The 26,854-nt window shown below is 51.1% G+C and overlaps 1 protein-coding gene across 2 annotated transcripts in view; it reads right to left on the minus strand.

The window, feature by feature from the left end:
• Nucleotides 1-26,854, minus strand: part of ZC3H3 (zinc finger CCCH-type containing 3) — a 119,806-nt gene that overhangs the window by 51,126 nt on the left and 41,826 nt on the right. For both annotated transcript variants that reach the window (XM_084282630.1, XM_084282629.1), the window contains one exon: nucleotides 21,627-21,774. In XM_084282630.1, the coding sequence (XP_084138756.1) occupies nucleotides 21,627-21,774 (148 nt within the window). The remainder of the gene's footprint in view (nucleotides 1-21,626; nucleotides 21,775-26,854) is intronic.

Consider the following 26,854-nt stretch of genomic DNA (forward strand, 5'->3'; position numbering starts at 1 on the left):
CGCACGTCAACAGGCTTTCTACCGCCTCGGCAATCTCCGCTCCCGGCGGTGTCACACGCAGCCTGAACTGTGTATTCAGGCAATTTATGGAAATGTTGCAAACTGCCTCTAGGACGGGTCCGTTCTCGTTTATAAACGCGTTAAAATTCTTGGAAAACGCTCTTACCCAGCAGCACTGGGTAAAAGAGCTTGAAACTGAAGGATGGGATGGGATGGGAAGAGGAAAAGAAGAAAAACCCATCGGGATGACGACAGGAAAAGAAGAAAAACCCATCAGGATGACGACGGAAGGTGGTCCAAGCATGACAGCCTCCTACCCTGCAAATGCAGCAGAGCATCGGACATGAGGATATGAAAAAAGGGGCAGCTAACGATGCCGGGAAGACCAAGGACCCAGGGGTGGGGTGTTTCGGAAGCTGATCCAAGCACGGCATCCATCACCCGAATCCCGACTCACCACGAGCGGGGTGGCTCCGAGCTGATCCCGCAGAGCCCCCCGGTAGAGCCGGAGGGGATTACTGCAGACGGATATCGACTGAGGGCTTAATTACTCGAGGGATAACAAGAGAGTTCTCCTGTTAAATTTGAAAGCGTCGCTAATGCCAAGAGTTTAATTGGCGTCTCCTTTTCTAATGTGACTGGAATTGAGCGATCAGCTGCTGGTGACAGAGGGACAAGCGAAAAGCCCCAGCTTGTTACGGGCACGGACCTATTTTAAGATCAAACACGTTACCGGATGCATCAAAAGCTCTGTCCCTACAACGACGCTAAATAAGATTTCACTGAGGCACTGGGGTCATCGTGGCCTTCACACAAGGGCGAATTTCACCCCTGGTGTGCAAACACAAGTGTCTCTGCTCCACGACCTCGAGGTGTGAGGCATTTACGGAGCACCGCTACTCTTCCCTTCCCAACCACAAGGACAGAAGAAGGGAGAGGATTGCCCAAGATCACTGCGGGTTCTCCGTCCACCCTATACAAGAGTACGGACCTATGTCTGAGTAAAGCAGGCCTGAAATCACTTCTGGCCTCTCCTCTAAGCCTTACAACTTGCTACATCTCCAAAACACCAGGAATTGGCCAAAGCCACCCCGACGTCCTGGTGGCCCCTTCGTACCACACGTACCTCGTGGGAGATATCGTTCCACCCAAGAGCTGGACTCGATCCTCGTGGGTCACTTCCAACTCAGATATTTGACAATTCTGATTCATTCCTTGCCACAAACCCTTCTTCTAGCCCCGTGACCAGGTTTCCATCCAACTTTTCCCTTTTCCTCCTGCCCTTTCCGCGTCTCCATCCCATCACCTCGCCCGCGCGAAGGTGCCCGGCTCCGCCAGCTAAATGCATCTTTGCAGAGCTGCCAGCAGGGCAATATTACTCTCGGCAGGATGCCGCCTCTGCCTGTAATTAATGTTTCATCATCAGCCCTGAAAGCAAACAGCTGCTGCCGTCTCAATCACTCATCTTCTCGTGGCGCTCGCTCTCCGAAAGGCTGCCTGGCATCACGGGGCCTCTTCTTCTCCGTCTTCACCCACAAATTTTGCCGTGGCCAACAACACCTCGGGTCTTTTTGCAGCCTCCTGGCCAGCGGGGCTCAGCCAAGACGCCTGCAGTCAGACCGTTTGCTAAATTTTGGGTTCATGGGGATTTGGGCACGGTGCTGCTGGTTAAGGCCATCACCGTGTCTTCCCCAGTGACCCCCAGGTTGGACTTTTCTCTTCGGGTATGGATGAAGGGAACTTTTTGCTGAGTCTGCTGCTCTGCTGGCTTCTTAATTTCTGAGATGCTGCCCTGTTCACGCACAACTTCTGGTCCCCTTCATCCTCCATCCTCCCCGGCTGTTTCATTTCCGTGTGCTTCAGCTCTTGCACGCCTCTCCTGTGGAGCCTCCAGGTGGTCGCACACCTCCTCCCATCCTTCGCAAGTCCTCCTCCCATCCAACCCCAACCCAAAGCTGGTCTCAGCTCACCTGAAAGCCCAACTCAAAGCTCCCTTGCTCGGCTTCTCTTCAGGACAAGGCATGATCCCGGGGTCCTTGAAGGATCTTCCGAAACCTTCCAAAGTTCAGAAAATTTCCCGGTAAAGTCCTAACGCTGTAAAAACTTGTAAAAGAGTGGCCTGGAGAAAAGACAAAAGACCCTCTCCGGAAGACGTGATAGTCCAGATGAAGCTGTTTTCAAGGTAGGTCAACTTTCAGCCTAAAACCCCATGACAGCGTCCCGTTAAACCGCTTAAGCCAAGCTTGAGAATGGAAATGCTGACAGCCCCTAATGCACAGCTTTCCAACCCGCTGCTCTAATGCTGCAGCACATCACTAATTCTACCGGGAGGACCGGGGGGACCATTGTCCCATTAATTAGATTCCTTTTACCCCCATTAGCTCAGACGATTGGACGGAGTTCATTAGGGTTTAATTCCGATTAGCTGAAACGGAGCTCCCGGGGCAGGCAGGTGTTAGCGGTTTCAGCGCTTGAGTCGCCGTGTGCCAAAATCCCAGCCCACGTGGGATGGGACACGAATGCTTCATCCCCCCCCAGGCACGGTCCTACCACCCTCGGAGATGCCCTAAAACGGGCCGGGAAGCTCACAGACACCCTCCTGCGGAGGCACAGAAGTGATACTTACTCTTTATCATCCTGCAGCGAGCAGAGCCTCCTGCACCACCTGCAAAACCCCAAAACCCAAATATTTTCCGAAACGCTCGGCCAGACGCACAGCCCAGCCCCAGCCGAGGCTTTCCCCTCCCGCCTGCTTCCCAAAAAAAAAAACAACAAAAAAACAGTGTAATTGCTTTTCCCAGAGATGGCTCCTTTTGAAATATTCTTTTTTTTTTTTTTTTTTCTCACGCGGGAAATAATAATAATAATAATCACAGCAGCAGCAGCAGCAAGAGCAGCTGATAGGTTTTAATTAAAGACAACTAATAACTCAGTCGGGCAGCGGGGCTCGGAGGCAAGCGGCGCGGCGGGGCCGGACGCCTGGAAGAGGTGAGCTGGGTTGCTGCAGGGGATTTATCCACGTGCCCACAGAGACAGAAGCAGAAGCAGAACTGGAAACCAAGCGTCCTGCTGCTGTGTTCGTGTCTCTGCTCCACCAAACGGGCGGAGAGGGACGGATCCGGCCCCTCTTTCTGGCTCCCCTTCCCATCCACCACAAAGTGGTGCTGCCGCAGTTCCTCTACCCGGTGGTCCCAGGTGGGACGGGGACCCCATCCCAGAGCAGGTTGCTTTGCTAGGGATAGAGAAATATCCAAACTGCGTTTTAAATTCAAGCTAATTCACCTCTCAGGGCTCAAAAAGCATCGCCCAAGTGTTGCTCCTGTTTTCTTCCCCTGCAAGAGAATCGGGTTTGCTGCCTTCTTGCTGTCCGCAGGAAGAAATCAGCTCGTGTTTCTCCTCCAGGCTTACCTCTCTAAGTGTTATGGACCCATGAATGTAGCTGATATTGGGGCTTTTGGGCACCTTTTAGGAGCCGAACCCCAAAAATTGGGCTCAGGAAGCATCCGGAGCAGCCCTACATGAAACGAGCCCGGCAGTAAACGTATGAATCCAAGCGTTGGCTCTGTCTGTGTGAGCACATACACATACATATTTTATAACCGTGTGCATGCATATTTTATCCATAAACCCACAGAAATACATGGCTAAAGGTTTGAGATCCACTCGGGAGCAGAAGTACGAGAGGTGAGGCTTGAGAGCATCGGGGTATCGGCTGCTCGCCGGGCAGCTGATCCGAGGAAGCCTGCCCGGGCTCCGTGGACTCTGCAAGGTATAAAAATGATTCAAAGGCACCCATCCAGGGGATGCAATACTAATTGCATCGCCTCCGTTACAAATGATATCGCTCCATTATTAAAGGGTCGGGGCCGATTTTATGGGCTCCCATCCCTTCAATCGGTATTTTCGATCAATGGCCGCGTTACAAGCTTCCCCTTTCAGAGCCTAATAAACAACACGCCGGGAAGTAAAAATCTCCGTAAGATGACGCTTTTAAAGATCCATTTCGAGGGGAGCTGGTGGTACTTGGCTGCAGCCGTGGAGGGAAGGAGTTCAGGAGGAGAGGGCACGGGACGGCGCCCCGGGCTCCGGGAGGATGGGCTACGTCCTTCGTAGTCCTTCGGGCTCCCAATGATCCTCCCCGGCTCCCAAAGGAGGCAGAAATCTCACCAGAAATCCCAATATTTGCTTGGACGGACCACGCAAAGACGATTCCGAGAGCCCCCTCAGCTCGGCTCGCTCTCGCAGGGAGCGGCGTTGGGGTTTTGGGCTGAGATGCCCGGAGCCGGGGGCTCGGTGGTGGGATTAAGGGGCAAAAAAAGACAATGTGCAAGAAACAAAACGATGTGCACGATGGTTGTGATGTTGTTTTGAAGATGAAGGCGCTGGGGGGTTGCACCCATGCAGTGCATCGGATGCAGGATGCGCATCGAGGATTTCTACAGCTCCCAGGTGCCAAAGTCCCCAATTTTGGCATCCCGAAGCGATGCGTGTTCAACGTGTATGGGAAAAGGGAATAAATGCACTGCCACTCTCCCATTAAAGCTGAATTAGCCTTCCCCGGGCTGGACTCGCACAGAGCTGTCTCCCTCTGCTGGCATCAGACCCAGAGCGACTCAGGGCTCCAGAGCCAAAAAAAATAGGGAAAAACTTCGCAAACGAACCCAAAACTGGCTCAGGGGTCTCACACAACCCTGCACAGGCACATTAGGGTGGGATGCAGCATCAGCACCTGCCTCTCAACACCCTCCACCTCTGTGCAGAGGCAGAAAGGGGCAAAAAAAAATGATTTCCATGATGAAATCTCTCCAAAGCTCGCACGGGGCGTGCCAGCAGCACGCAAGCAGTTACAATCTCAGCCCCCCTGCCCTGTTTTACTGCTCCCCATCCGCTCGTGGCAAGGATGCTCGGCCACCACCCCGCTCCCAAGACCCCAAAGCTGCTTACCCAAGCTGCTTTCCCTCAGTTTAGAGCTGGGAAATGAAGGCACGGGTCCCCCAAATGGCTTGGGAACACTGGCACTTTGGGACCCACCTGCAGCCAGACCTCTCCGCCTTCCCTCCTCCCAACTCCACACGGGCTCGCTGACTTTCGGGTGCTTTTCTTTCATTTTTGACCCCCTGGGCTTACACCAGAAAGCCAGATCACCCGTTTTACATCCCGAAAACCCAGAAGGAAGGAGATGAGGGATCGACCGCGGGTCACCCAGGAACCAGGGACTCATCCCCAAGCCACCACCAGGGAGGTGCAAGAAGAGGGCACGAGCCACGCTCCCTCTCCCTCCCATCAAGGTGAAACTGAATTATTTTTCCTTTCCTTTCCCACATCCCAGCCTTTATTTTAATTTATCCACCAGGGAAAACAAACCCTGCTTGGGGAGGAACGGACGCTTCACCCCATGCAGCACGGAGCCCAAACCACGATGAAAATCTCCTCCCGTGCCACGGCAAAGCACCTCGCTGCTGCTGCCCCCCAAAAATTGGCACGGCCGGACCCCAAACGAGGGCTGGGAGAGGTCCAGCAGGGCTGGGAGAGGAGGCAAAGCCGAGCCTGAAGAAGACACGGCGAGATGGCTGTAATTTATACTCTCCTGCCTATACTTTATGGCTTTCTTAATTCGGCTCCTGCTACTATTAATGTAGTTAATGTTGAGATTATATCTATTTTCTGGCGTCAGGCAGTGATTTATTCGAGCCATTTTTCCGGTGCCGGCTCCCACGCTGTTAAATCAAGCGACTTGCCAATTAAGTGCTGACTGGGGAAGTGGATGCAATCTGAACAGATCTCTTAACCGCAAATTAAACCGGGCCCCCCTCGCACGCCTGGCGGTGCGCGCGGCCAGCCCGCCCGCCCAACCTTGCTGAGCTCGGGGAAAAAAAAAAAAAAAAACAAAAAAAACAAAAAACAACCTCCAAAACAAAGGGAAAAAAAGGAAAAAAAAAAAAAAAAAAGCACGAAACTTGCAAAAGAGAAGGAAAAAAATTAAAAAAAAATAAAAATAAAAGCAGCTTTTTCTCAGCTGGCCCCAAGGAGTTAGGGGAGGTGGCGGCGATGCTCCCGGTCGCGGAGCAGCCCCGGGTGGCCGGATTTTGGTTTGTCCCCAGCAAGGTCTGAGGGTGGTGGCTTGGTTCGGGGCCAGGAGGCTGTCAGCAGCCCTTTTTAGCTCGTGGCCCCGGCAGCAGGTGACAGGCTGCTCGCTCGGGAGGCGTTTGTCACCCGCGCTTCGGGGCTCGGGTTCGAGGCTGGTGACAAAAACCAGGCAGAGGAGAGGGGCACGGGGCGGAAAATTGGCACCGGGGGATGCCAGGATGGCTCCGAAACTCACGTTTTGGAAATTCAAGAAGAATTTTTGAACAGCAAAGACGGGAGCTGTGTGATCCACCAGCACCTCCGGGTCTCTTGGGGTTCGCTCAAGACGAAGGCACCTTCTCGGGTGGGGGTTTGGGTGGTCCTGGAGCTGGCCAGCACCTCGGTGGGTTGTGTCAGCTGCCCATCTGAGGGCAGTATCTGCCCTCTTTTTCCCCCAGATGCTGCAAGAGGAGGGGAAATAAAATACCTGTTGTATATTTTCCACTCTGGAGCATCTTCAGAGGCGACCACGTGTGGTCCCAGCCTTCAAGGAGGACTCAGCACAGTGCAGAGCAGCACGTCCAGAGGGACACGAGGTTGCTTTTTGGTAGGTGACCTCCAGGAACCTCCAAACCCACTCCCCTGCCCTCCCGGAGAGGCGATGAGGGCTCTCCTGTTTTCTTTTTTATTATTAAAAAGGAGGAGGAGCTGTTGTGGTAACAGCTCATGGTAAGTGGCGAGCGGTTTTACGCTCCTTGAACACCGAGCAGCCACTGAAAAAGAAATAAAAAATGAAAAGGGGAGGAGAAACCCAATAATATGGGGTGCCGATCCCCAGGGATGGGATGGGCTGATGGCCCCGAGGGAAAGCAAGGATGAGAGGCAACAGGTAAGATGCTGCCGTGCCTCAAAAGCAAGAGCAACCCCCGGGGCCGACCGGAGAGCTCCTCGCCAGCTGATGAAATTCAAGCCGAGGGAAACGCCACCCGCAGCTCCCATCATAAATACTCCACCAACGAGGACGAATGACTTGGCGTCGCAATAAAAGGATCGCGTTCCTGGGTGGCACAGGCACGTTAAAGGCGAATCTCCTCCCCGCTTTCGTGCGTCGGGAAGCCCAAATCCCTTCCCCGGCACGAGAGAAACCGCACCGGGAGAACGCAAACCAACCCGTACATTATTTACCATCGTTGCAAGAGCCCAAAAGGTTTTACAAAGCAATTCAAGATCCGAAAAGGGTTCGATCCGTTGCAACGAGGTCTGGGGAGGTCGGGACCCCATTGCCATCGGTCTCTGGCAGAAGCTGCCTGCCCGGCTCCCAAAATCCCAGTGTATGCCACGTGCTGCGACAGCACAGGAACATTATACACAAATATCGTTATACACAAATAAATTCTTCAAATATTGGCAAAAACACTTGAAGGCCTCACAGCAGTGAGGTCTTAGTTTGGTTTTCTCTCACATGAAGTCCCTTTTTGGCCACGTTTTTGGGCTTTGGGGCTTATTTTTTGGGGGGGAGGTCACCGAGGGGTAAGTGCTGCGCGCAGCACAAAGCGCAAAACGTCTCGGCCCGAGAAATACAACCTGGGCCAAACGCTCCCTTCCCCTGCCGATGCGTTTTAAATTATTAGCATTGATCCAATTAACGCAGCTCCGGCTAACCCGGCTGATTTCCGAGCCTCCTCCCGGCTGTCGCACGGCCTCGGGTGCATTTGGAAGGAGCCAAGGGCTTGCGACTGATCTCCGTGGGCCCTTCTTCTTCTCTACAAGGCACTTTGGCAACAAAATCGTGGTTCCTTCCTCGCCTCTCAGCTCTCCTGCCGTGCTGGTTAACCCCCAAAATCAAGTGTTTGACCATTGGATGTGGGGATGCTCCCCTAGGTCTGAAATGTTTGGTTTCTTTCCGACTCGCCACAGCCTCCAGAAGACGTACAAAGATCTCCAACTCTTCCTAGGTGCAGCATCAACACCACAATACCCTGAACCCATCCTTGTCCCCTTCCCATGGTAGCTCCAGGATGGATAAGTGGGAGGAGAAGCCAGTTCTGGTTGCCCCCAGGGCCCCTGGTCTCCGTCCTTCACATGTGGAGACACCAACTCTGGGTGGGAAGAGCCCCCAGGTGGCACCCAAGAAGTTTTCCAAAGGTTTCTGTCTTAGCTCTGTCTTTCCAAAAGCTTTTTTGATTTAATTTGGTCACCAAGACATGCTTCGTGCCCCCTGAAGCATCCCTTGATGCTTCACCATGAACATACGGATTGCCCGCAGGCTGCCGGCATCGAGCAGCCTCTCCGCAGCGAACGATGCCTTTACACGAGCTCTGCTCATGCTTTTTTTCCCCAAAAACTCCTTTTTTTGTCCCTCGAAACACGTGCAAAGGGCTCCTTTGAGGTCTCAAAGTGCCCAGAGACTCAACGGTGGCAGCACCTGGCTTTGAACCAAAAGCTCAGGGCATCCCAGCTCTTGGCCAGGGGCTCTGCTGAGACCAAGGAATCGAAGGAAGAGCCCTCCACGTCTCCAAACGCAAACTGCAGAAGCCTTTGAAAGCGCCTCCAAATTAAGAGCTGCACCGAGGCTGTCAAGCCCCCGCTAGCTGAGTCTCCAGCACCTTGCGTGCAAAAAAAAGGGGAGCTTAGCCCATTTATTAGAGTGATGAAAGCAAAGGGATCTAAAAATTGCACTCTTTCGTTAATGAGCAGCCGAAGGGATCGGTAAGCATAATTTCAGAGGCCAGTAATATTTTATATAATCGCCGAGCGGTTTAAATTGAAAACCCCCAACTGAATCAATATTTACTGCATTGAAACGAAATGAATAGTAATAAGTCACTAAGCTCCCTGTCCTGTTTCATAAAATAAAAAATTATAAAAATGAGCACAGGCGCAGAGAGACTATCGCATTAACTTTTACGGCACTCGGGGAGTCATAACCAACTCTCCTCATCAAATAAAATTTTAAAAAACCTGCCGGAGGAAGCCTGGCTTCAGCATCGCCGACAGAAAAAAGGCAAGCGGGAGGCGGGAGGCGCTCCCCCAGCGCCTTTTCAAGCAGAATTTCATCCCAAATTTCACGTCGATGTCAAGGCTCTGGACAAACCCCGGCACCCAGACCCCATCCGCCGGTGCCTTTGGGGTCTCGGACTTGCAGAATAAATTGAGGCTTCCCAAAAAAGCTTTCCAGGATAGGTTGAGGCTTCCCAAAAATTGTTGTGCAGGATAGATTGAGGCTTCCCAGGCAGGGCGGCTCACCTCTATCGCTCGGGGCTGGAGGTCTGAAAGCTGGGGGAAGCGTTTCTCGAAGCCGCCACTTCTTGGAGGGGGTGGGCAGCGTGATCCATTTCTTCTTGCAGCCCTGGTGTAATTATCAGAGGAGTAATTAAAAAAAAAAAAAACACCTACAGTGCTTTGGTCTACGTACAAGAGATGCATTTCAGCACCAAACCGGGGAGAAAAGCGCCACCCCTTGTAGGTTTTGGAGAACCAACCTCCCGAAGACCACGGCCGGGACCGATGCCACCGGTTGAGGACACCGAGAGCTTCCCCCAGTACTCTCAGTCAACACCTCCTCTTCCAAGCACTGCTCAAAGCCATTTGGGTGTTCTTCATCAAAAAGAAGAGAAATAACCCAAAGCAGGAGCACTGCCTCCAGCCACAGTGCCGAGGCGCCCGGGAGGCAGCCCGGATGCGCGCCCGTCTTCGCCTTTCACCTTTTGGAGCTCTTTCTTCGTGTTTCTTCTCGTGTTTCTAAAGCTGATTGCCTGGCTTCCCAATCTTCTTGTCCGTGTTTAAAAATAAGATGTGAGTCTTGCAAATATTAACAAAACCAAACAGGAATGAAGAGAAATTTGAAAAATACGAGCTACGTTTTTTTTAGCTCACTTCGCCAAAGCCAGCGCCCGTCCCACGCACGCTTTGACAGCGATGGGGGAAAAAATTAACTTATAAATAAATAAAAAAACTAAATTATAAATAAATAAAAAACTAAATTATAAATAAACTGCTCTCATTGCTTGGGACCTTTGTTTTGGAGCTTCCCAGCACCTTCCCACCTCTCCCAGCACCCTGACCGTGTGCTCACGTGCCCCGATCCCCCCCATGGTGGTGCCGAGCCATTGACCTGGCATTGACAATTCTCATTTATTTGTCCATTATTTAATTAACCATCGATAATTATGAAATCCAGATTCGCTGGGAGGTGGGGAGGATTAAAACCAAAGGAAATTATTTGTATTTAAAACATACTCCAGGCTGCGAAAACCACTGATGCCTCCGGACAGGTGGCCGCGGCGCTCGTGCCAAGTTCGGGAACCCCCCCAGCCCCTTTTTCTTCCCATTTTCCCGGCGTTAACAGCTGTGACCTCTCAGACCTCCCCCTGTCCTTCTGCAAATCCTTCTTCCAGGCGGGTCCGGCGGGCAGCGCCAGCCACAGATGTCGGCGAGGGTCCCCTGCTTCTCGGGGAGCTCGGCCGTTCCCCTCCAAAAGCAGGGACGTGCCAGGGGCTGAGCCGGATCCCAGCCCCGTGCAGGGATTTAGGGGCAAGGTGGTTAAACAGGCGGATAAATCTAGATATTAAACAAAAACGGGTTATTTCCAGCAGCTACGGAAAGAATTTCACAGAGAAATTGTCAGGGTGGAGGCATCCAACACCTCTTGCAAGTCCGGCCACTGATTTTTCTCGGTACAGATCATCCGATATGGAAAACACAAATGTTGTACCCCAAAAAAACCAACGCTGTGCCCCATTTCTACCACGTGGTAGATGGATATACCAAGCGATGCCTTCCCAGTAAGGTTGCGCTGCTTCATGGAGAGCCTGACTGGTCAAACTGGGAGCTGCACTCAGCCCCATGGGGAGCACTGCCCGGGATGCCCACATGGAGCATCCCAGCTGGCAGTTGAGGAGGGTTTGCACCTCTCAAATGCCTCCAGATGAAAAAAATAAGTTATTTTGCTAGTTATCCACCAATCCTCGCATCCAAACAGCCACACATGAGAGCCCAGCATCAAAAGGGGACCCAAAAAGCAGGTGGGAAGCGGTCTGGGGTCCTGGGTCCCCTCCACCGCTCTGCTCCTCACTTCCATATCCTCCAAAACCATTTTAACCCTCACTTCTCACCTCGGGGCTGCAATTAGTCCCCGTGCAAGAGACTTGCCATTAACGTGGCTGCGGAGAGAGATGCTCCGAGGGTCCCTGCAGCCCGGGGATTTTGCTCACAGCCTTTTCCAGCCCTGCAGCACTGGCTCGGGGGCACGGCAGGGCGCATCCCTCGGCGGTCCCCGATCCACGAGCGGCTTTCCAGCCCCCTTGGGGAGCGTCTTTATTTCTCACCCCAGGACGAAGCAGATGGAGCCATCCTCCAGCCCGAAAACGAGCTCAACGTCTGCTCAGCCTGGGATGAATTAATCAGCCACAAACCAAGCTCGAGCGCCTGCCAAGCGAAGCGACCTCCGTGCCCCCACAAAAACCTCTTCGCCCTCTCCTTTCCCCGGGTCCCGAGGCGGGCGCACGGCGCGGGGCAGCCCAGCTGCCGGCAGCATTTGGCCACGGCTCAGAGCAGGAGCTAAGGAGAAGCGAGCGGGGTCAGAGCCGGGGAGCACGGAGCTGCCACTCAGCACAACCCAGAGCTCTCCTGCTTTTTTTTTTTTTATAATTATTATTATTTTGTTCCTGTCCCAACTTTCACGGCGGCGCTCGGCACGGCGAAAACTTCTCGCGCCGAGCGAAGGAGTCGCAGGTTTGCAGCAAAAACCATTCGGGGAAAAGGGGAAAAAGGAAAGAAAAAATAAAAAAAAACCAGCCCTGCCGTTGCTCATCTCCGAGGAGGGCAGAAATTTAGAAATTAAATCCATCGCTCGCGCAGCTGTCACTGGCAGGTGAAAAAGCAGTGACACTTGAAAATGCCCGGCGCCAGAAAAAAAAAATATCCTCCAACTGCTCCGCCGTTAGGTGGGATTTAGCAGCCCGGGAAAAACCAGTTCCAGAGGTTAAGAACTGCTTCGAAATGAGCTGAAAATACCGAGCGTGTGCAATTTTGCAAACTGTATCCCCAAGCAGATTTCATCTTTCCGGGACTTGCTTGCTTGCTGCTGAAGCCCGGGCTAAAAAGGGTGAAAAAGGCTCCTATCGGGTAAGAATTTATTTTATTTTTTTTTTTATTTTTTAAGAGGCGCAGCTGGCGTTAGGGAATTTGGATGGACAAAAGGAACAGCGATATCAGAAAGCTCACGGCCCCGTGAGATATTTTATCCTGGAGTTTCCAGGAAAAAAAAGAGATGCCCCAGGGCGAATGGGGCTAAAAGGGTTTGGAGAGCTGCTCCAGTCCCCAGTGTCACCACCAGGACCTGCTCACGAACCCACAGGCAACACCATAACACCCCTATTTAACGTTTTCCCACTATTTTTTGCTTGGTTGGTGTGTAAGGATGTAATGATTTGAGTTTGGAGAGGTTCTTCAGCCCACGTGCTGCGTTTCAAGGAGCTCCCACGTGGACCCCAAGCAAACGAAGAGCAGTGGCAAGCCCCAGCCTCCTGACTGCCACAGGTACCATCGTTTTTAGGGTGCTCAAGAGGAAACCCTTAGGATCCTGCCCCGCAGAGGAAGAGCAAACCTTCCCAAAAGCCAACAGAGAGGAAAATGCAGGTGTTCACCCATCCCAGGGTCCCAGCACTTGAAAACGGGCTCCCAAAATCAGCGCCGAGGCTCCACGTGAACCCTTGTGGTTCTCCTGGGCCATACGATCCGGCCCCGATCCGAAACTGCTGACCCGCAGCTCAAAATCCTCCACTTTTAATCCCCGTAAACCTCCTTGTTCGGGCTATCCTGCTTTTTTTTTTTTTTCTGAAAGCTGCCTGAAAGCACGGCGAGGCGATGACAAAAGAAGGGGGGAAGAAATCCTGCCTAACGAATCGCCGCTCATCAGCAAATCCTCCGGCAGCCGTGCGCGCGCTCTCTGCCCGTTATAAACCCTAAAGAAAACATTTCAGCTTTGCACCCAGACTTTGTGGATGAGCAGGAACCCGTTAAGGAGCAGCACGGCCCCTTGTGAACACGCCTGCAGCGTTACACGACGGAGGTGATGCCCCCTACGGCGCTTCCAGCCCCTGGGGCGTCTTTTTGCTCGGCGAAAAGAGCTGGGAAAGGTTGTGCCATGCCTCCAAGCAAGCAGCCATTGCTCTGGAAGATGGTTTGAAAGCCCTAAAAACCCTGATTGTTCCCATGTGGCTCCCCAGAAGGAGCCCTGCTTGCAGCCTTAGTGAGATTTGGAGCATTTCGCTCTTTTTTAGCTTGGTTTTCCGTTGGGTTCATCCTTTTCTACGCGACTTTTGGGTCAAAATAGCATCACACGTGCAGTGTGGCTTGGGGTTTGTGCAGACCGATGTCCCAGTCATGCCTGACCCTCTCTGGGCGCTGGGATTTGGGTGAACATGTGCAGCTGAAGCCCCTTGAGAGGTGGCTGCACCGTCCTGGGAGCCTGTTCTCCTCCTCTCTGCCTCCTTGGAGAGCCAACATTCCCACCACAAACCCACTTCATTTCAGCAAAACCTTTTGCTTTGTGTCACTCGGGATGTCTCGGGGTTTGAGAGCATTTTTGGGGTCAGTTCTATCCACGAGGAGCCTCCAGACCTACCGTGTGAAGGACCCCAAAGCATCCGGGATGCTTTCTGCATCTCCATCCCTACACCCAGAGAGCAAGAGGAATTCTGGGCTCCGGGGATCTGTGGCCGCATTTAAGCAGCCAAATAAGAAGCCTGATCGTCTCGAGGTGCCTTAAACCCACGGGATTTTATGGATTTTAGGGAAAAAAAAGGTTATTTTCGGTACCTGTGCAGGAAATGCAAGGCGCATGCAGGTGCATCCCCTAAATAACGCAGCGCATGGGCTACCAGTTGTACCCCACTAGCTCAGAGAGGGAGGAAAATAAGCAGAAATTCTCCAGTTTTAGGTCAAACAAGTCCCACACCTCCTCTCTGTTCTCAGAATAAACCGCTGCAGATCCAGCATGCGATGAATCCACAAGATCTCCCCAAAAGACCAGGTCCCGGTTTCGGGATTTGTGGTCTGAGTAGGGAAGGATGTGCCCGGCACAGGGCAGCTGGAGATCTCCTTTCTGCCTGTACCGGGCTCTGGGAAGATCTGCAAGAGGGGCTGATCCAAGATGAACACAATCCCGAGTAAATAACCCATAATTGCCTCCCCAGGTTGGGAAGTGACACTTTTATTTTTAATCGAATCCATTCCAAACTCCCCTAACTCCATTAAGCAAAATTAAAAAAGGAAAATCCCATTATTCTTAAGCATTTCCATATGCATTTAAAGCTGGTCGTTAACCTCTGAGTCCCACTTTTATTTTGTTTTCATTAGATTCCTCCGAAGTAGAGCTCGATGACTGCGGCCGGCCCTTCGAGGAGGAGCGCGGCGCCGCCGGCGGGCACCAGCACCAAGAGCTCTGAAACGCGGGGAGGGGAAGCAGGGGGAGATGTTTGATCCTATAAGGGCACGGGGTGATCCTACAGGACCTCAGGAGGTTCGTGCAGGTGGAGGACAGGGCATGGGGACACGGAGGACAAGGTATGGGGACACAGAGGACGAATGGGGACGGTGCCCGGGAGCGGCACGGTGCTCGGAGCCGACGCGGGATGCTTGCTTGGGAAATCAGGGCGAGATAATCAGGCCCAGATTCCAGTTCTGGTTAGGGAGAGGGAAATAGAAGTCAAAAAAAAAAGAAAAAGAGGCAAAAAAAAAAGAGATTGAGCTTTATAATGCGTCTTTCTGCAATGGGGGGAGCGGGGAGAGCATGAAAGATTAATCCCGAGCTTTGCTGAGAAGAGGCGACATTGTTTTTTTTAAAGCCTCTAACTAGTCCCCAACAGAAACTGGATTACGTTAGGCCAGATGTCAGGACTTCTCCGAAACAATGCGGGGTTGTGTATCTCATACCATCCTCATTAAAAAGATTAAAAGTACTTCCCATAGAAAAAAAAAAAAAAAAACACGTTTTCAGACGGAAAGCCCCGGTTTCCTCCTGCCTGTAACGTCTCCAATCCGGGCAGATGAATTTCACTGTAATGAGATGTCAGTCGGGAGAATGGTTTAACATCCCTTCAAAAAAAAATCTTATCCCTAAACCTCGTAAAACCACGTCGAGATTATTAAAAGAAAATTCACCGCACAGACAAAAACTAAACTAAACTAAAATAAAACAAAATAGAAGCCGCCAATTCGCAGAATCCATGACACGGCCGTTTTTAAATGTGATGGAAAAGGCTTTCCAAGTTATCTGCTTAAACGCAGGCTTTCTGTTTACTTCTCACTTTCATGTCAAATGAATTTGGGGAGAAAAAAATTGACAGGAGCTTTAAGGACATTAGTCACATTTCGACTCCTTTTCAGCTTAACGCAGCGGAAGCCGGGGAGGACCGGAGCGAGACCGCTCGTCTTGATAAAAGGAAATTAACCCCGGTGCCACGGCCTCTGGCCGTCGGGTTATGATGTCCCCGGCCCTTCATGGACCATCCAGGAGCAAAAAAAAACCCATCGGAGCATCCCCTGACGAGGCATCGAGATATAAAAACCTCGGCGCTCCCCCCAGGTCGCTAAAGCGAGGGGATCAAATAGACGGAGCGAGGAGAAAAAGGCAGCCTTTGCTGAGCTCAAGATAAAAACCCCACCGTCGCTGTCTCCTTGCAATATACGGTGCCTTCGATTCGAGCCTCTCCCCCGCAGCACCCAGCAATTAGCAGCGGCAGCCGCCGACGTTAACATTTTTCTCCGGATTTTCTGCCGTGACATCCCGGCCCCGCAGAAATACGGCTTTGCTCTCTCTCCCCGTGCATTACGGCCCCGAACGGGGCTCGTAGAAACCCTCAGCCCCCCTCCAGGCTCGTTAACGTGCCGTGATTTAATGAGCTTTCCTCCTGGCACGCTGCACCAGCACCGCCGGACCGTCCCGGTGATGCCAGAGCCTGGCACCGCACGGGTTTTGGTGAAGAAACCCAAGGAAAACGCTCATGAATTCCCCACCTCCCATCCCATGTGGCTGGGATGGAGATGTCAAGGTTTGCCCAGCACGAGGGGTGTCAAAGGAAAGAGGGAAGCCCTAAAAGTCGTCGATTTATCTGCCAGGCTGCGTCCCGTGCAGCTCTCCAAAAAAATAAAAGCGCGCTGACTTTCTCTGGAGGTGCGTCGGAGCGAGCACCCGAAGGCAGCTCCTGCTGAGCAACACGGAGAAATAATTACGTGTAATTTATTTGCCTCTGGCTTCTCCTGGATGTCTTTGAGACATTTGGATTGGGAATGGAGAGAGCAGGATCCAAGGGAAGCTGCCTCTGCCTGTCCCAGCCCCATGCACCTGGTGCGTTTGGTTTTCAGGAAAACCTTTATCAAACCCCAAATGGCCAAGACAAAATCCCAAGATTCAAAGACCAAGACCGCGCTTGCCAATAGCTTCTCCACCCCAAAATATCGTGTTGCTGCTGGTGGATATCCAAAGATCTTGGGGAGGAAAGGAAAGGAAAGGAAAGGAAAGGAAAGGAAAGGAAAGGAAAGGAAAGGAAAGGAAAGGAAAGGAAAGGAAAGGAAAGGAAAGGAAAGGAAAGGAAAGGAAAGGAAAGGAAAGGAAAGGAAAGGAAAGGAAAGGAAAGGAAAGGAAAGGAAAGGAAAGGAAAGGAAAGGAAAGGAAAGGAAAGGAAAGGAAAGGAAAGGAAAGGAAAGGAAAGGAAAGGAAAGGAAAGGAAAGGAAAGGAAAGGAAAGGAAAGGAAAGGACTTGAGCCAACGAGCCAATCAAGTCCTGGTCCTTCCACATCGCTTCCAGGCCAAGGAACAGAAAGAAAAGAAGAAAACAAAACTAAAATACACAAGCTTATCCTCTGCTGACGAGCCTTTTCTACTGAGCAGGCACTTTCCCTGACAAATGTTTTATTACCTTGTTCTTTACTTATTTATAACGCTGGAGGGTGAAGTTTGTCCCTCCAGAGGAGCTGCAAAGTTTTCTGAAGGAAATATCTGAGCTTTCCCACCAGCGCCAGACAATATTTGCAGACGGGTTACTTTTCTTTTCAACACAGGCATCATTATTTTCAAAGAAAACTGTTCAAAGTGGGTCAGCGCTGAAGTTGCCCGTAACTAGGATCTCCGAACACGACATCAGCCCATCTGCTCCCCAAAAAAAATGGTCTCAAAGCGGGTTTGTCTCTCCGTAAATGAGTGAGTTGGGGTCTCCTTCTCCTGGTCAGTGCTCGTGGGACAGTTCCTGGTGGAGCCCACCACATAGCACCAGGCACGTTGTCCCCCAAAGGGTAACAGGGACATTTCCCACTGGTATCTTGGGTTGCGTGCTCAAGGATTTTGGCTTTCTCTGGCTGGCAAGAAGACTGTTGCTTCCGTGGAGCAAGTGGATTTGCAAGGGGAGCATCTCCAACAGCCAGGAGCATCCTCCTGCTGTCATCTTCATCCTCAGCTCCAACCGAAATGCACCGGGGGGCTCCAAATGACACCCCTACCTTCTCCTCTAATAGTTTCCCCAACCCTACAGCACCTTCAAGCCCACGAGGCCTCTGTGTATCTCCCACCTGGGCAAAGCGGGCACAGTTTTGGCCCCGTAAGCCACGGAAGATGCCAGGAGCAGCATCTCGTCCAAGGAAGGCACCGTGGAAGGGCTGAAAACGTTTCCGGGACCTGCGAACGCCGCCGTCGTCACTCATCCATCCCGATTCTTCCGTGTCGAGCAGCTCGGCCCCCTCCTGGCCACGGAGAAGATGTCCCTGCACGAATTCCAGGCGATGGCCGACCGCCACGTCAATAAGGAGAAAATGAAATTGAAGGCGAGCAGATCAGAGCCCTCCCGCGCCGCGCTCCTGCAAAGCGCGGCGAGATAAGGGGGAGGAGTGAAAAGGAGGATCAATAAATCTTCACCTCATTCACAATGATCTGGAGCTCTTATTAAGTAAATTAATTTAAGTTAATTTAACTCGATCATGACTCCCGATCACAGTGATTTAGTGAGGGGGGAAATTGCATTAGGAAAGGCCACACTCACTAGATAGAAGAACGGAAGAAAATTAGATCCACTTAGCAATGTGAATTAATATGGAAATAGCAGGTGTAAATTTAACCTTATCAAGAGAGCGAAAATTATCTTCATAAATTTGGAGAAATAGCCCCCAAGCCGCTTATAAATCTATTTAAAACAAAAATATTACCAAAAGTGGAGTAAAATTAATTTAAAATATACTCCCGTCTATCGCCTCCAGAAAAGTCAGCGGCGGGGCCACGTCTAAGGCGAGCCAGAGGTAAGGGGAGAAAGCAGCTCATCCCCAGGGGATCCACAGTGACTCTCCCCACCACTTGGACACATCCATCTTCTCCTTCTCCTGATAATTTGGGGCTTGTTGGCAAGTTGGCACTACCCGAGATGCTCCAGCAAAGTTTTTCTGGCTACGTAGCCAAAAAGAGGAGGGAAATCTCCAAGACCTGGTTCACGAGATGGACAGAAACCCAGTTTGCTACGTGAAATCTATTAAGTATTAAATCAGAAAAGGCCGCTGGCCACGTAAGACCCCTGCCCATCGTTTTTGGAGCCCCAAAAACCTGGGTTTCACAGCAGGAATTGCCCCATAGCCTCAGCCAGAAACGAGTTCAGGAGCAGCGCTCGCGCACGGTGCCACCAGCCCTTTAACGCCGAGCTCCTGGCTTCAGGCCAGAAGGGCATTAAAAGGAAAAAAAAAAAGTTGGCTGCTTAATCCGACACTCACCGAAATGTGAAACGGGAGAGATGACAAAGCCTGGACTGCAAAACGACCCCAGGGAGATCTGCACGGTCCCTATGGGGACGACACGTGGGCATGCCCCATGCTTCCTCCCCGTTCCTGGTTTGACAAAACCATTTTTTGACAATAGCACAGCAAAGTGGCTGGAAAAGGAGCTCTCATCCCCTTGCTACTTGTCCAAAGGGATGCTACGAGCACCAGGGAAGAGAAAAATACTCAAAAGTAGAGGAGAAGCATTTGCCATGTGCTTCCCCCCGCCAGGCGGGATGATGGATCGCACGCACGCGCGAAGGTACTTGGGAGACGGAGCGGGAGATTTATGGCTTCTGGAAAATATAATTGTTTTTAATTTGCTGATGGCGTTTTATCAAGATTTGTCTGAAACAGCCGTAAGATCCAAAGCACGTTATTTAATGAAGTCGAAGATTAATATGGATAAAATTATCCTCCAAGGGGGAGCTCGCGGATGGTCGGGTCCCTCCTCTGCGACGCGACGGCTTCACAGTTTTGGGCCAGACCCCAAAACTCCTGCTCCCAGCCCCCTCCCCTCCTACTGCCCCCAGCCTAATTATCTCACCCTCATTAAACACATCCACGATGCTGTGAGGTTCACCTCGTAATGGGGCAGAAGAGGAGATCCGATACGATGTCAAGGCAACACTCCGCGTGCCGCTGGGTTTTGGAGTCAGGCTCATGAATTAGAGGGTAAAAGTTTGGGTGACGCCACAATACAACACCATGAGACTCTACAGAAAGCCCCCAAGCTGCAAAACTTCATCTTTCACTGGCTGTGAGTGACTGCAGAACTTAATCAGCACGTCCCAGACACAAATTCCCCTCCCAGAAATCAAATGAGGCGATGCCAGGGCGGGACGAGCCCAGCCTGGCTCACGTTTTCTCTCCCCAGACCCCAGTTGGGGGCACATTCACTGCAGAAAGACCCGAAAGCAGCAGTTTGCCCAGATCCCTTACCGAATGTTTCACAGGCACAGGAATTAGAAAAAAAAATCCATCTTCTGTCAGTGCCTGCCTGGAGCACAGGGGATGGAGGAGAGCGGTGATTTTACCGCGACTGTACCGCGAGCAGCTCTTTGCACCAAATTTCCCCTTATCGGACTTAAATAAAGAAGCAAGATTTGCTCAAAGTGGCTGGTTCAGGGTGAAAAAAAACAGCCACATCCCAGGCAAACTGAGGCAGAGATGGGAAAGGGCAAGAGTGCAGGAGGAAACAGGAGAAAACAAATCCTCACCTGCACACAAAGCAGCCGGGTGCCGCAATTACCAGCAGCAAACTAGGAGCCTCTGAGATTACCCTTGCAGTTTTTACCGTAATAAAATTCACAGAACAAAAGCCGTGCTTTAAATAATAATAAATAATAATGTTTTTTAAGGAGTTTCTATTTAGCCCGAAGAAGAAACACAGGAATTACGTTATTTGATGGTCTGGCTTGTCTATCACTGCCTGACAGCGGCGAGCAAGCGAGGAATTTATCTGTCGGTAACAAGCACACGTCTGCGAGCTCGATTCAACACAAATACGAGATGAGGGAGCAGGAAAACGAGGACGTGGTTTGGCTGGGGAAAGGACAACGCAAGGATTTGCCCCCAGGGACTCGAAAATGGAGGTGGTACTTAGAAGCAGGGCAGGAATTGTACCAAAAGAGGCAAAGTAAATGCTCTTGGAGGGGAGTAAGAGGAGATGTCTCGATCCCAGGACTGCCAAAAAGGGACTGGATGTGTAGATGGAAGTAGAAGGTAAAGAAAAAGGAGGAGGAGGTGGTGCAGGTAAGACTGAATGCAGAAAAATTGGGTAAAAGCCGTTAGTCCCAACCGAACCCATAGTTTCGATAGGAGAAGAAAGAAGCACTTGGACCAGGAGCTTCCAAACTACAAGCTCCTTGAAAGACCAACAAAAAATATCAAATCTAATTCTAGATTTTTTTTTAAATGGTTTGAAAATAAACACGTCTTTTTTTTTAAAAAAAAATTCCTCTTTTCCTGGAACTTTGCCTCACCATCCTCAAGTTTTTCAAAACCCACCTTCCCTTCTGATAGGAACATTTGTTAAACTCGTTGCCAACTCCACGTAGAGCAAGGGGAAAAATCGGGCAAAGTTAGGCTTTAAAAACAATCCCCGCCATCTTTTGAGTCTCCACAGCAGCCAGCACTCACCAGGAAAGCGGTCAGCCCTTGGAACACGGCGTGAAGACGAAGGAAAGCACTTTTGGAGGAAACCACCCTGATGTCAACCCATGTAGGGTGTGCCAATGGAAGGGGACAGCCCAACGCGTCCTCCACTTCCTTGGGTCTACCCAAGGCGTGAATAACGGCACGGGCAGAGCAGAGCAGGCTCTTTTTCCCCAAAATATTGCCCCTGACAAGGGCAAACCAGCATTTCAGGAGGAGGAGAAAGAGAACCAGTTCTCCCAGGAGCAGCCACAATCAACCATGCCTCATTAGCAGGACGTGTCTCTCTCCAAACACGCAGTAAGTCTACTTAGGTCTGATATTGAGAGCTGTGTGCATTCCCTCGGCATCCTCACGGCTTATTTAACCACAATGAATTCAAAAAGGGAACGGATCTGAAGGAGCAGGCTGCGGGAAGCCGTTTGCCACCAGCCCGGCTCAGCCTAACGTGATTACTAACACGATTTTACACTTTAAGTCAATAAACGCCGCGTGGAAGCGACTAAACAAATAGAGAAATTAAGGGATTCGTGCAAATAATGCGCAGCAGTAACGGCACAGAGCAGTCGTGGCTCTCGGGTCCTGCATCCGAGGGGTGGCAGGGTTACCTGGATGTCCCCAGACGCCTGGTCTTCCAGCTGGGGACAGGGCTGCTGAAGGAGGAGGAAGGGAAGCCCACGTTCTTCTTCACTATCCTGTAGCGCGTCTTGATCACCTTGTTGGCCGGGGGGCTCCTCGCGAAGAGCAAGCTGGCACCTAGGGGAAAGCAGAAGGGGAAAAGGGGATGAAATTCGGACGTTCCCATACAAAACCTCGATCCCCGACGTCTCCATTAGGAGATTTCTGCACTGAACCCCCAATTTGAGAACATTTTGCGGGACGATCTACACGCCGGTTCATCCCGCTGAACGTTTCACACCATTACCAGTTGTGTGTTTGGTTTTCTCCACGTTGATGGCTCGCAATTTTTTTATTTTATTTTTTTGCAGCTTTAAGGAAGGCGTCTAATTGCCTGGTTTTATAACATCCAGCCATAACTGCCCGGCTAATTAAAGCTGACACTACACGCCGAGACTTCAGTCTGCTGGTTTTAGAACTGATTTAAAGGGCTGGCGGTTTTTCTCGGAGATGCTCTCCTTAAAATTATCGAAGGGAAAAGCAGAAGCATTATTTTCCTCGAAAACCTTGTACCCATCCCCACGTATCCCTTGGAGAAGAGCGGGGCTTCCCGGATAACCCGGTCCTCGCTGGGATGTTGAGGTGAAGAACCAAAAAAAGAAAGGAAAAGGCATTTTGAGGTGGCTCTTGGCCCCTGGAGCAACCTGCAGCTCCCAAGTTTAACACGCAGACTTATATATATATATATATAATATATTTTATATTTATAATTCTATATTATTTTGACAAAGCACGGGGAATTTTCATACTATGGCCAAGTGTTTTCACATCCACAGCCCAAACACTCAATGTTAACAACCCCAAAATGCCAAGAAGTCAGCAGCGGTGCCTTGAGGAGCTTCTGGTGGCTTGGGTTAAAAATTAAACGAGATGTATTCGATAAAGACTCCCCAGGATTAGGAAAGGAGGATGACAAATTCCCTTTTTGATTTGTTTTTGTCCTAAAAGCTCTTCATTTCCCAGGTATTTAGCCGTCCTTCATTGAGCCAGCCTCTAAATGTACAGGATTTGGGAGATGCTCACAAGCAAACAAATATCAAATATCTACAAAAAAAAAAGGTAAAAAGCTCACGCAGGAGCAACCAGAGGAACTGCAAAAGCCCACAGCTTTAAGGGGGAAGGAAAACGAGAGGAAAGGACAAAATCAAAGTGGCTTTCCACCACTAATTCTATGCCCTGGGACTTTTTCCGACAAAATCCTTCAGGGCAATGATTGTGCCATGAGTCTTGACAGCCCCTTGCAAGGTTTGAGCACTGATTGTAATTGGGATTGTGTAAAACAACAGCAAAGTTGGATAAATTTGCTTCTGAGAATTGGTTTTGGGATAAGGGAAGGGAAGGGAAGGGAAGGGAAGGGAAGGGAAGGGAAGGGAAGGGAAGGGAAGGGAAGGGAAGGGAAGGGAAGGGAAGGGAAGGGAAGGGAAGGGAAGGGAAGGGAAGGGAAGGGAAGGGAAGGGAAGGGAAGGGAAGGGAAGGGAAGGGAAGGGAAGGGAAGGGAAGGGAAGGGAAGGGAAGGGAAGGGAAGGGAAGGGAAGGGAAGGGAAGGGAAGGGAAGCCACAACCCCGCAGCCTCCCCAAACAGCACCAGCATCTCCTCGCCTCCTCCACCCCAACCTTACAAAATTACGAAGCTGGGACTGTGTCGATTGCATTATTAACTTGTTTTTTTGCCCCTGCTCGGGCCCCCGGTTGCCTCCAATCAGCCCAGAACCCAACCAAGCCCCCGCTGCCATCTCCCCCCTTGCCCGACGCTCGCGGGAGACGCGGGGAGGTCTCGAATCGTCGGGGCTCGCAAGCGGCCCCGGGGCCGGCACGCAGAAGGAAGGGCTGGCACCTGCTCTCAACTCGATTCCCCGGCAGTAATTGGATGTTGTATTCATGCCGGAGCTGCTCTTCGGAAGCCGCCTGCCCAGCATTAAGCACCTCGTGAAAGCGGCTCTCCGAAGAGCTCGCTTTTCTATTATTACTTGCTAGCTGAGGGGTTTTGTGTAGATAATCATGTTATTTAGATAGGATGTTGGTTTAATTCCCTTCATTACAGGCTCCCAGGGTTGTAATTTTTTTTGCTCCGCATGATGTATTCCCCGTGGCACATTTCACTCAAATCAAACACTTCAGGCTTTTATTACAAACAATACCCCGGCGTCCCCCGTTATCAGCCCGGCACACGCGCGCGCGCTCCTCGCGGAGATCCAGAGGTCACTTCTAATGACTAATCGATCTCATTAGCTTTCCTAATTAAAAACTTTACTACCGCAGTGGAAGACAAACTACAAAAAAAAAAAAAAAAAAGAAAAAAAAAAATCTGCTTGCATCATATTTGAATGGGATATGAGCACCATTTATCAGGCCCGCGCCGCGCTGCTGAGCTTGGGGCTTTGCTCGGAGCCGCGCTTCCCCTGGGCACCGCTGGCTGGGGGCTCCGAAAAATCCTGGCCCGGGGACCCCAAGGCCTCAAATCGACCTTCAGATGGGAAAGCCAGGTCCAAAAAGCCTCCCTGAGGTCTGTCAGCATCAATCGTGCCTCTGAGCTGATGTGGTCCAGGATCACATCCCCTACAGAGGGCACGCACCCTATAGGAAAGGGGCCAAATGCCACAGGGTGATGTAGGGCATTATTTCAGCTCGGATTTTGCCCCCCGAGAGGTTCCAGGAGCTGACACCACTTCAGGAAGGGGATGTTTGAGGCAGGGAGAGCAAAACAGCTCCTGGGATGCCTGGGGAGAGCTGGAGACAACACGAGGTCCTGCTGCCTTCTGGCAGCCTTAAATCGTGCACACCCGGCTGTGCCCCGAGCTCTCACGGCCCCAAGCACCCCAAAGTGCCCCTTAGTGCTATTCTGTGCCTCCCCCAAACCCAGGAAGTTTATAAAAGTGATGGCTTAAGCTTTTTTTCTCGTTTTTTTATTCCTCCCTCAATGCTAAACTAAGATCGCTCGCACGTAAGTTTCAACAAAAACGTGAAAGCTTTTGTAGAAACATAAAAAAACACGGAAAATCTGTTTTTGTAGAAACATAAATATATATATTCTTCCCTGGCAAGAAAAATTAGGGGGAGAAATATTGACCTGCTGTTAATTACAAAAATCTCCTGTTCCTAGGGCTGCCATCAAACCGTAATCCTCTACTTCTGCCAAAAAAGATGAGTGAGAAGAAGAGGAAGGTATTGGGTAAATTTGCCTGCTTCTTCAAAAACCCGGGTCTTTTTGTGAGCTTTCTGCCCCTTTTCCTGCTGTGGCTTTAAACTAAACACTGGGAACTGCATCCTTTTGGGGGATATTTCACAAAAAAGGGAAAATCTGCCCCAATTTCTCCCTTGCTTCTCCTCTCCACGTCGTGGGTGACCTCGGCACCAAGCTGAGCCCGGAGGTGCTGCTGCTCGGAAAGTGCAGCATCAGCAGAGCAAACCCTGAACTGATGGGAAAAAAAAGAGTTAAAAGAGCAAGGACACGTTTCCAGGAGCGCAGATTCCTAAATTTAAGGGGTTATTGCAGCTTTAGGAAAAAGATTTGGGATGGGGAAAGCTTCCCGCGTGGTCAAGGGACTTGTTTAGGGAGCAAAAGGAGGGAAAAATAAAAATAACAACGGGTGCTGTGGGCACGAAGCCACAGCTAAAAACCCGCCTGGGTCCAGGTGAACGATGACAAAATCAAAGCAGAAGCCAAAAACCTCGGATAAAACCAAATTGCTTCTCCAGAAACAGACCTTGGGAAGAAAAAGTGCCTCGGGAGCACATTTTGAGCTGAATTTCTCAATGGGAGAACAAAACCCAGCCCCAGATTCTTCTCTGGGTGAAAAGAGGTTGGGAAGGGGAGGAGATGCCCAACGGAGGAAAATATTGAGCCGGACAGAGGAGAGAGGAGAGGGGATAAAACACGAGGGCACCAGTGGACTCGGGACCTGCCATGGGAGCACGGAGCACGTATCCTGAGCAATTTACCAGAAAAAGGAAGGGTCCCAGCAGCTAGAAGCTGAGAGTCCCTAAAAGACAGGGTGACTCTACCTCCGATGACCTTAAAAAAACAAAACAAACAAAAAAAAACTCTGAGGGGCTCCGGGAGAGGTTGGGGACCTCCCCAACTCATCCTTCAAGAGCGACGCGAAGCAGCTCCGCACAAAACGGCCTTCCCAGAAGGACAGATCTCCACGGGTTCGTGTGCCCGAGGTTTCAGCTCAGCCCTCCACGCCTCTCTCCCCAGCTCAAATCGTTCTGGTGGTTCGCAGGACGCCGGCAACACCTGCCCGACGCCGGCCCCGACGCCTTTTGTTGTGCTTCCCAACTTGGCCGGGCCCCGCGCGTCGACAAAAGGCTCTGGGATTACCGTAATGCTGTTACGAATCGAGTGTGAAAGCAGACACCGGTATTAGGGGGTGATTATCACCGAGAGCCTTCAATATGTTCCCGCAGAATGGCACAGCAAGAGGTTAATTATGTTGCCGCCGCAATCGGCTTCCGAAAGGGCCGTCCTTCGGTTTAAGAGGGGAATTGAATTTTCACACCCGTTCAGCACGGAGCTCTTCCGAGGGAGGCGGCTGTTTATGCCGGAGTGTAAACGATGGTTTCTGATCACAAACTGCTGCTGAATAGGGAATAAATCCCATTGAGAAAAAAGGGCTTTACCTGCAACCCCAACGAGGCTGCCGCGTTGGCGGCGGCGCTCGCGGAGGACGAGAGAAGCACGGGCTTCGCAGCTGAAAGGTTTCAGTGGGCTCCAGGAGCACGGGGATTTCTTTTTTCCCGGCAGCAGCTTTCAGCTGAGCCCATGTGGGGAATGAATACTGAATCTGCTTCCCAAATTCCTTGTATTGAACAAGCCACAGGCAAGGATGAAGCCAACGGAAGCCATCGGGCACGACAACGCATGGGTACGGTGGCACTTGGTAGAGAGCAACGCCGCGGAAATTTTAGGGTTAATGTTTGAGCAGGGAAGGTTTTAACACTCACAACTGTTATTAAAAGACTCGCGTGTGGCTGTGTCTGCACCCAAATTTCCAGGTTAGAAGCAAAAGGAACCGGATTTTGTTTCCTGGAGATACGGCGTGGCAGCAAGGGGAAAGCATCACCCACCTGCAAGGGGAAAATGAAGTTGTCAAAAGCTCACCGAGCTCAAGAGTGCCTTGGGGAAATGATTTCATGTGACATTTCTGGGAAAGAACCA

The sequence above is a fragment of the Netta rufina genome, assembly GCF_964035555.1.
Source record: "Netta rufina genome assembly, chromosome: 2".
Taxonomy (NCBI): domain Eukaryota; kingdom Metazoa; phylum Chordata; class Aves; order Anseriformes; family Anatidae; genus Netta; species Netta rufina.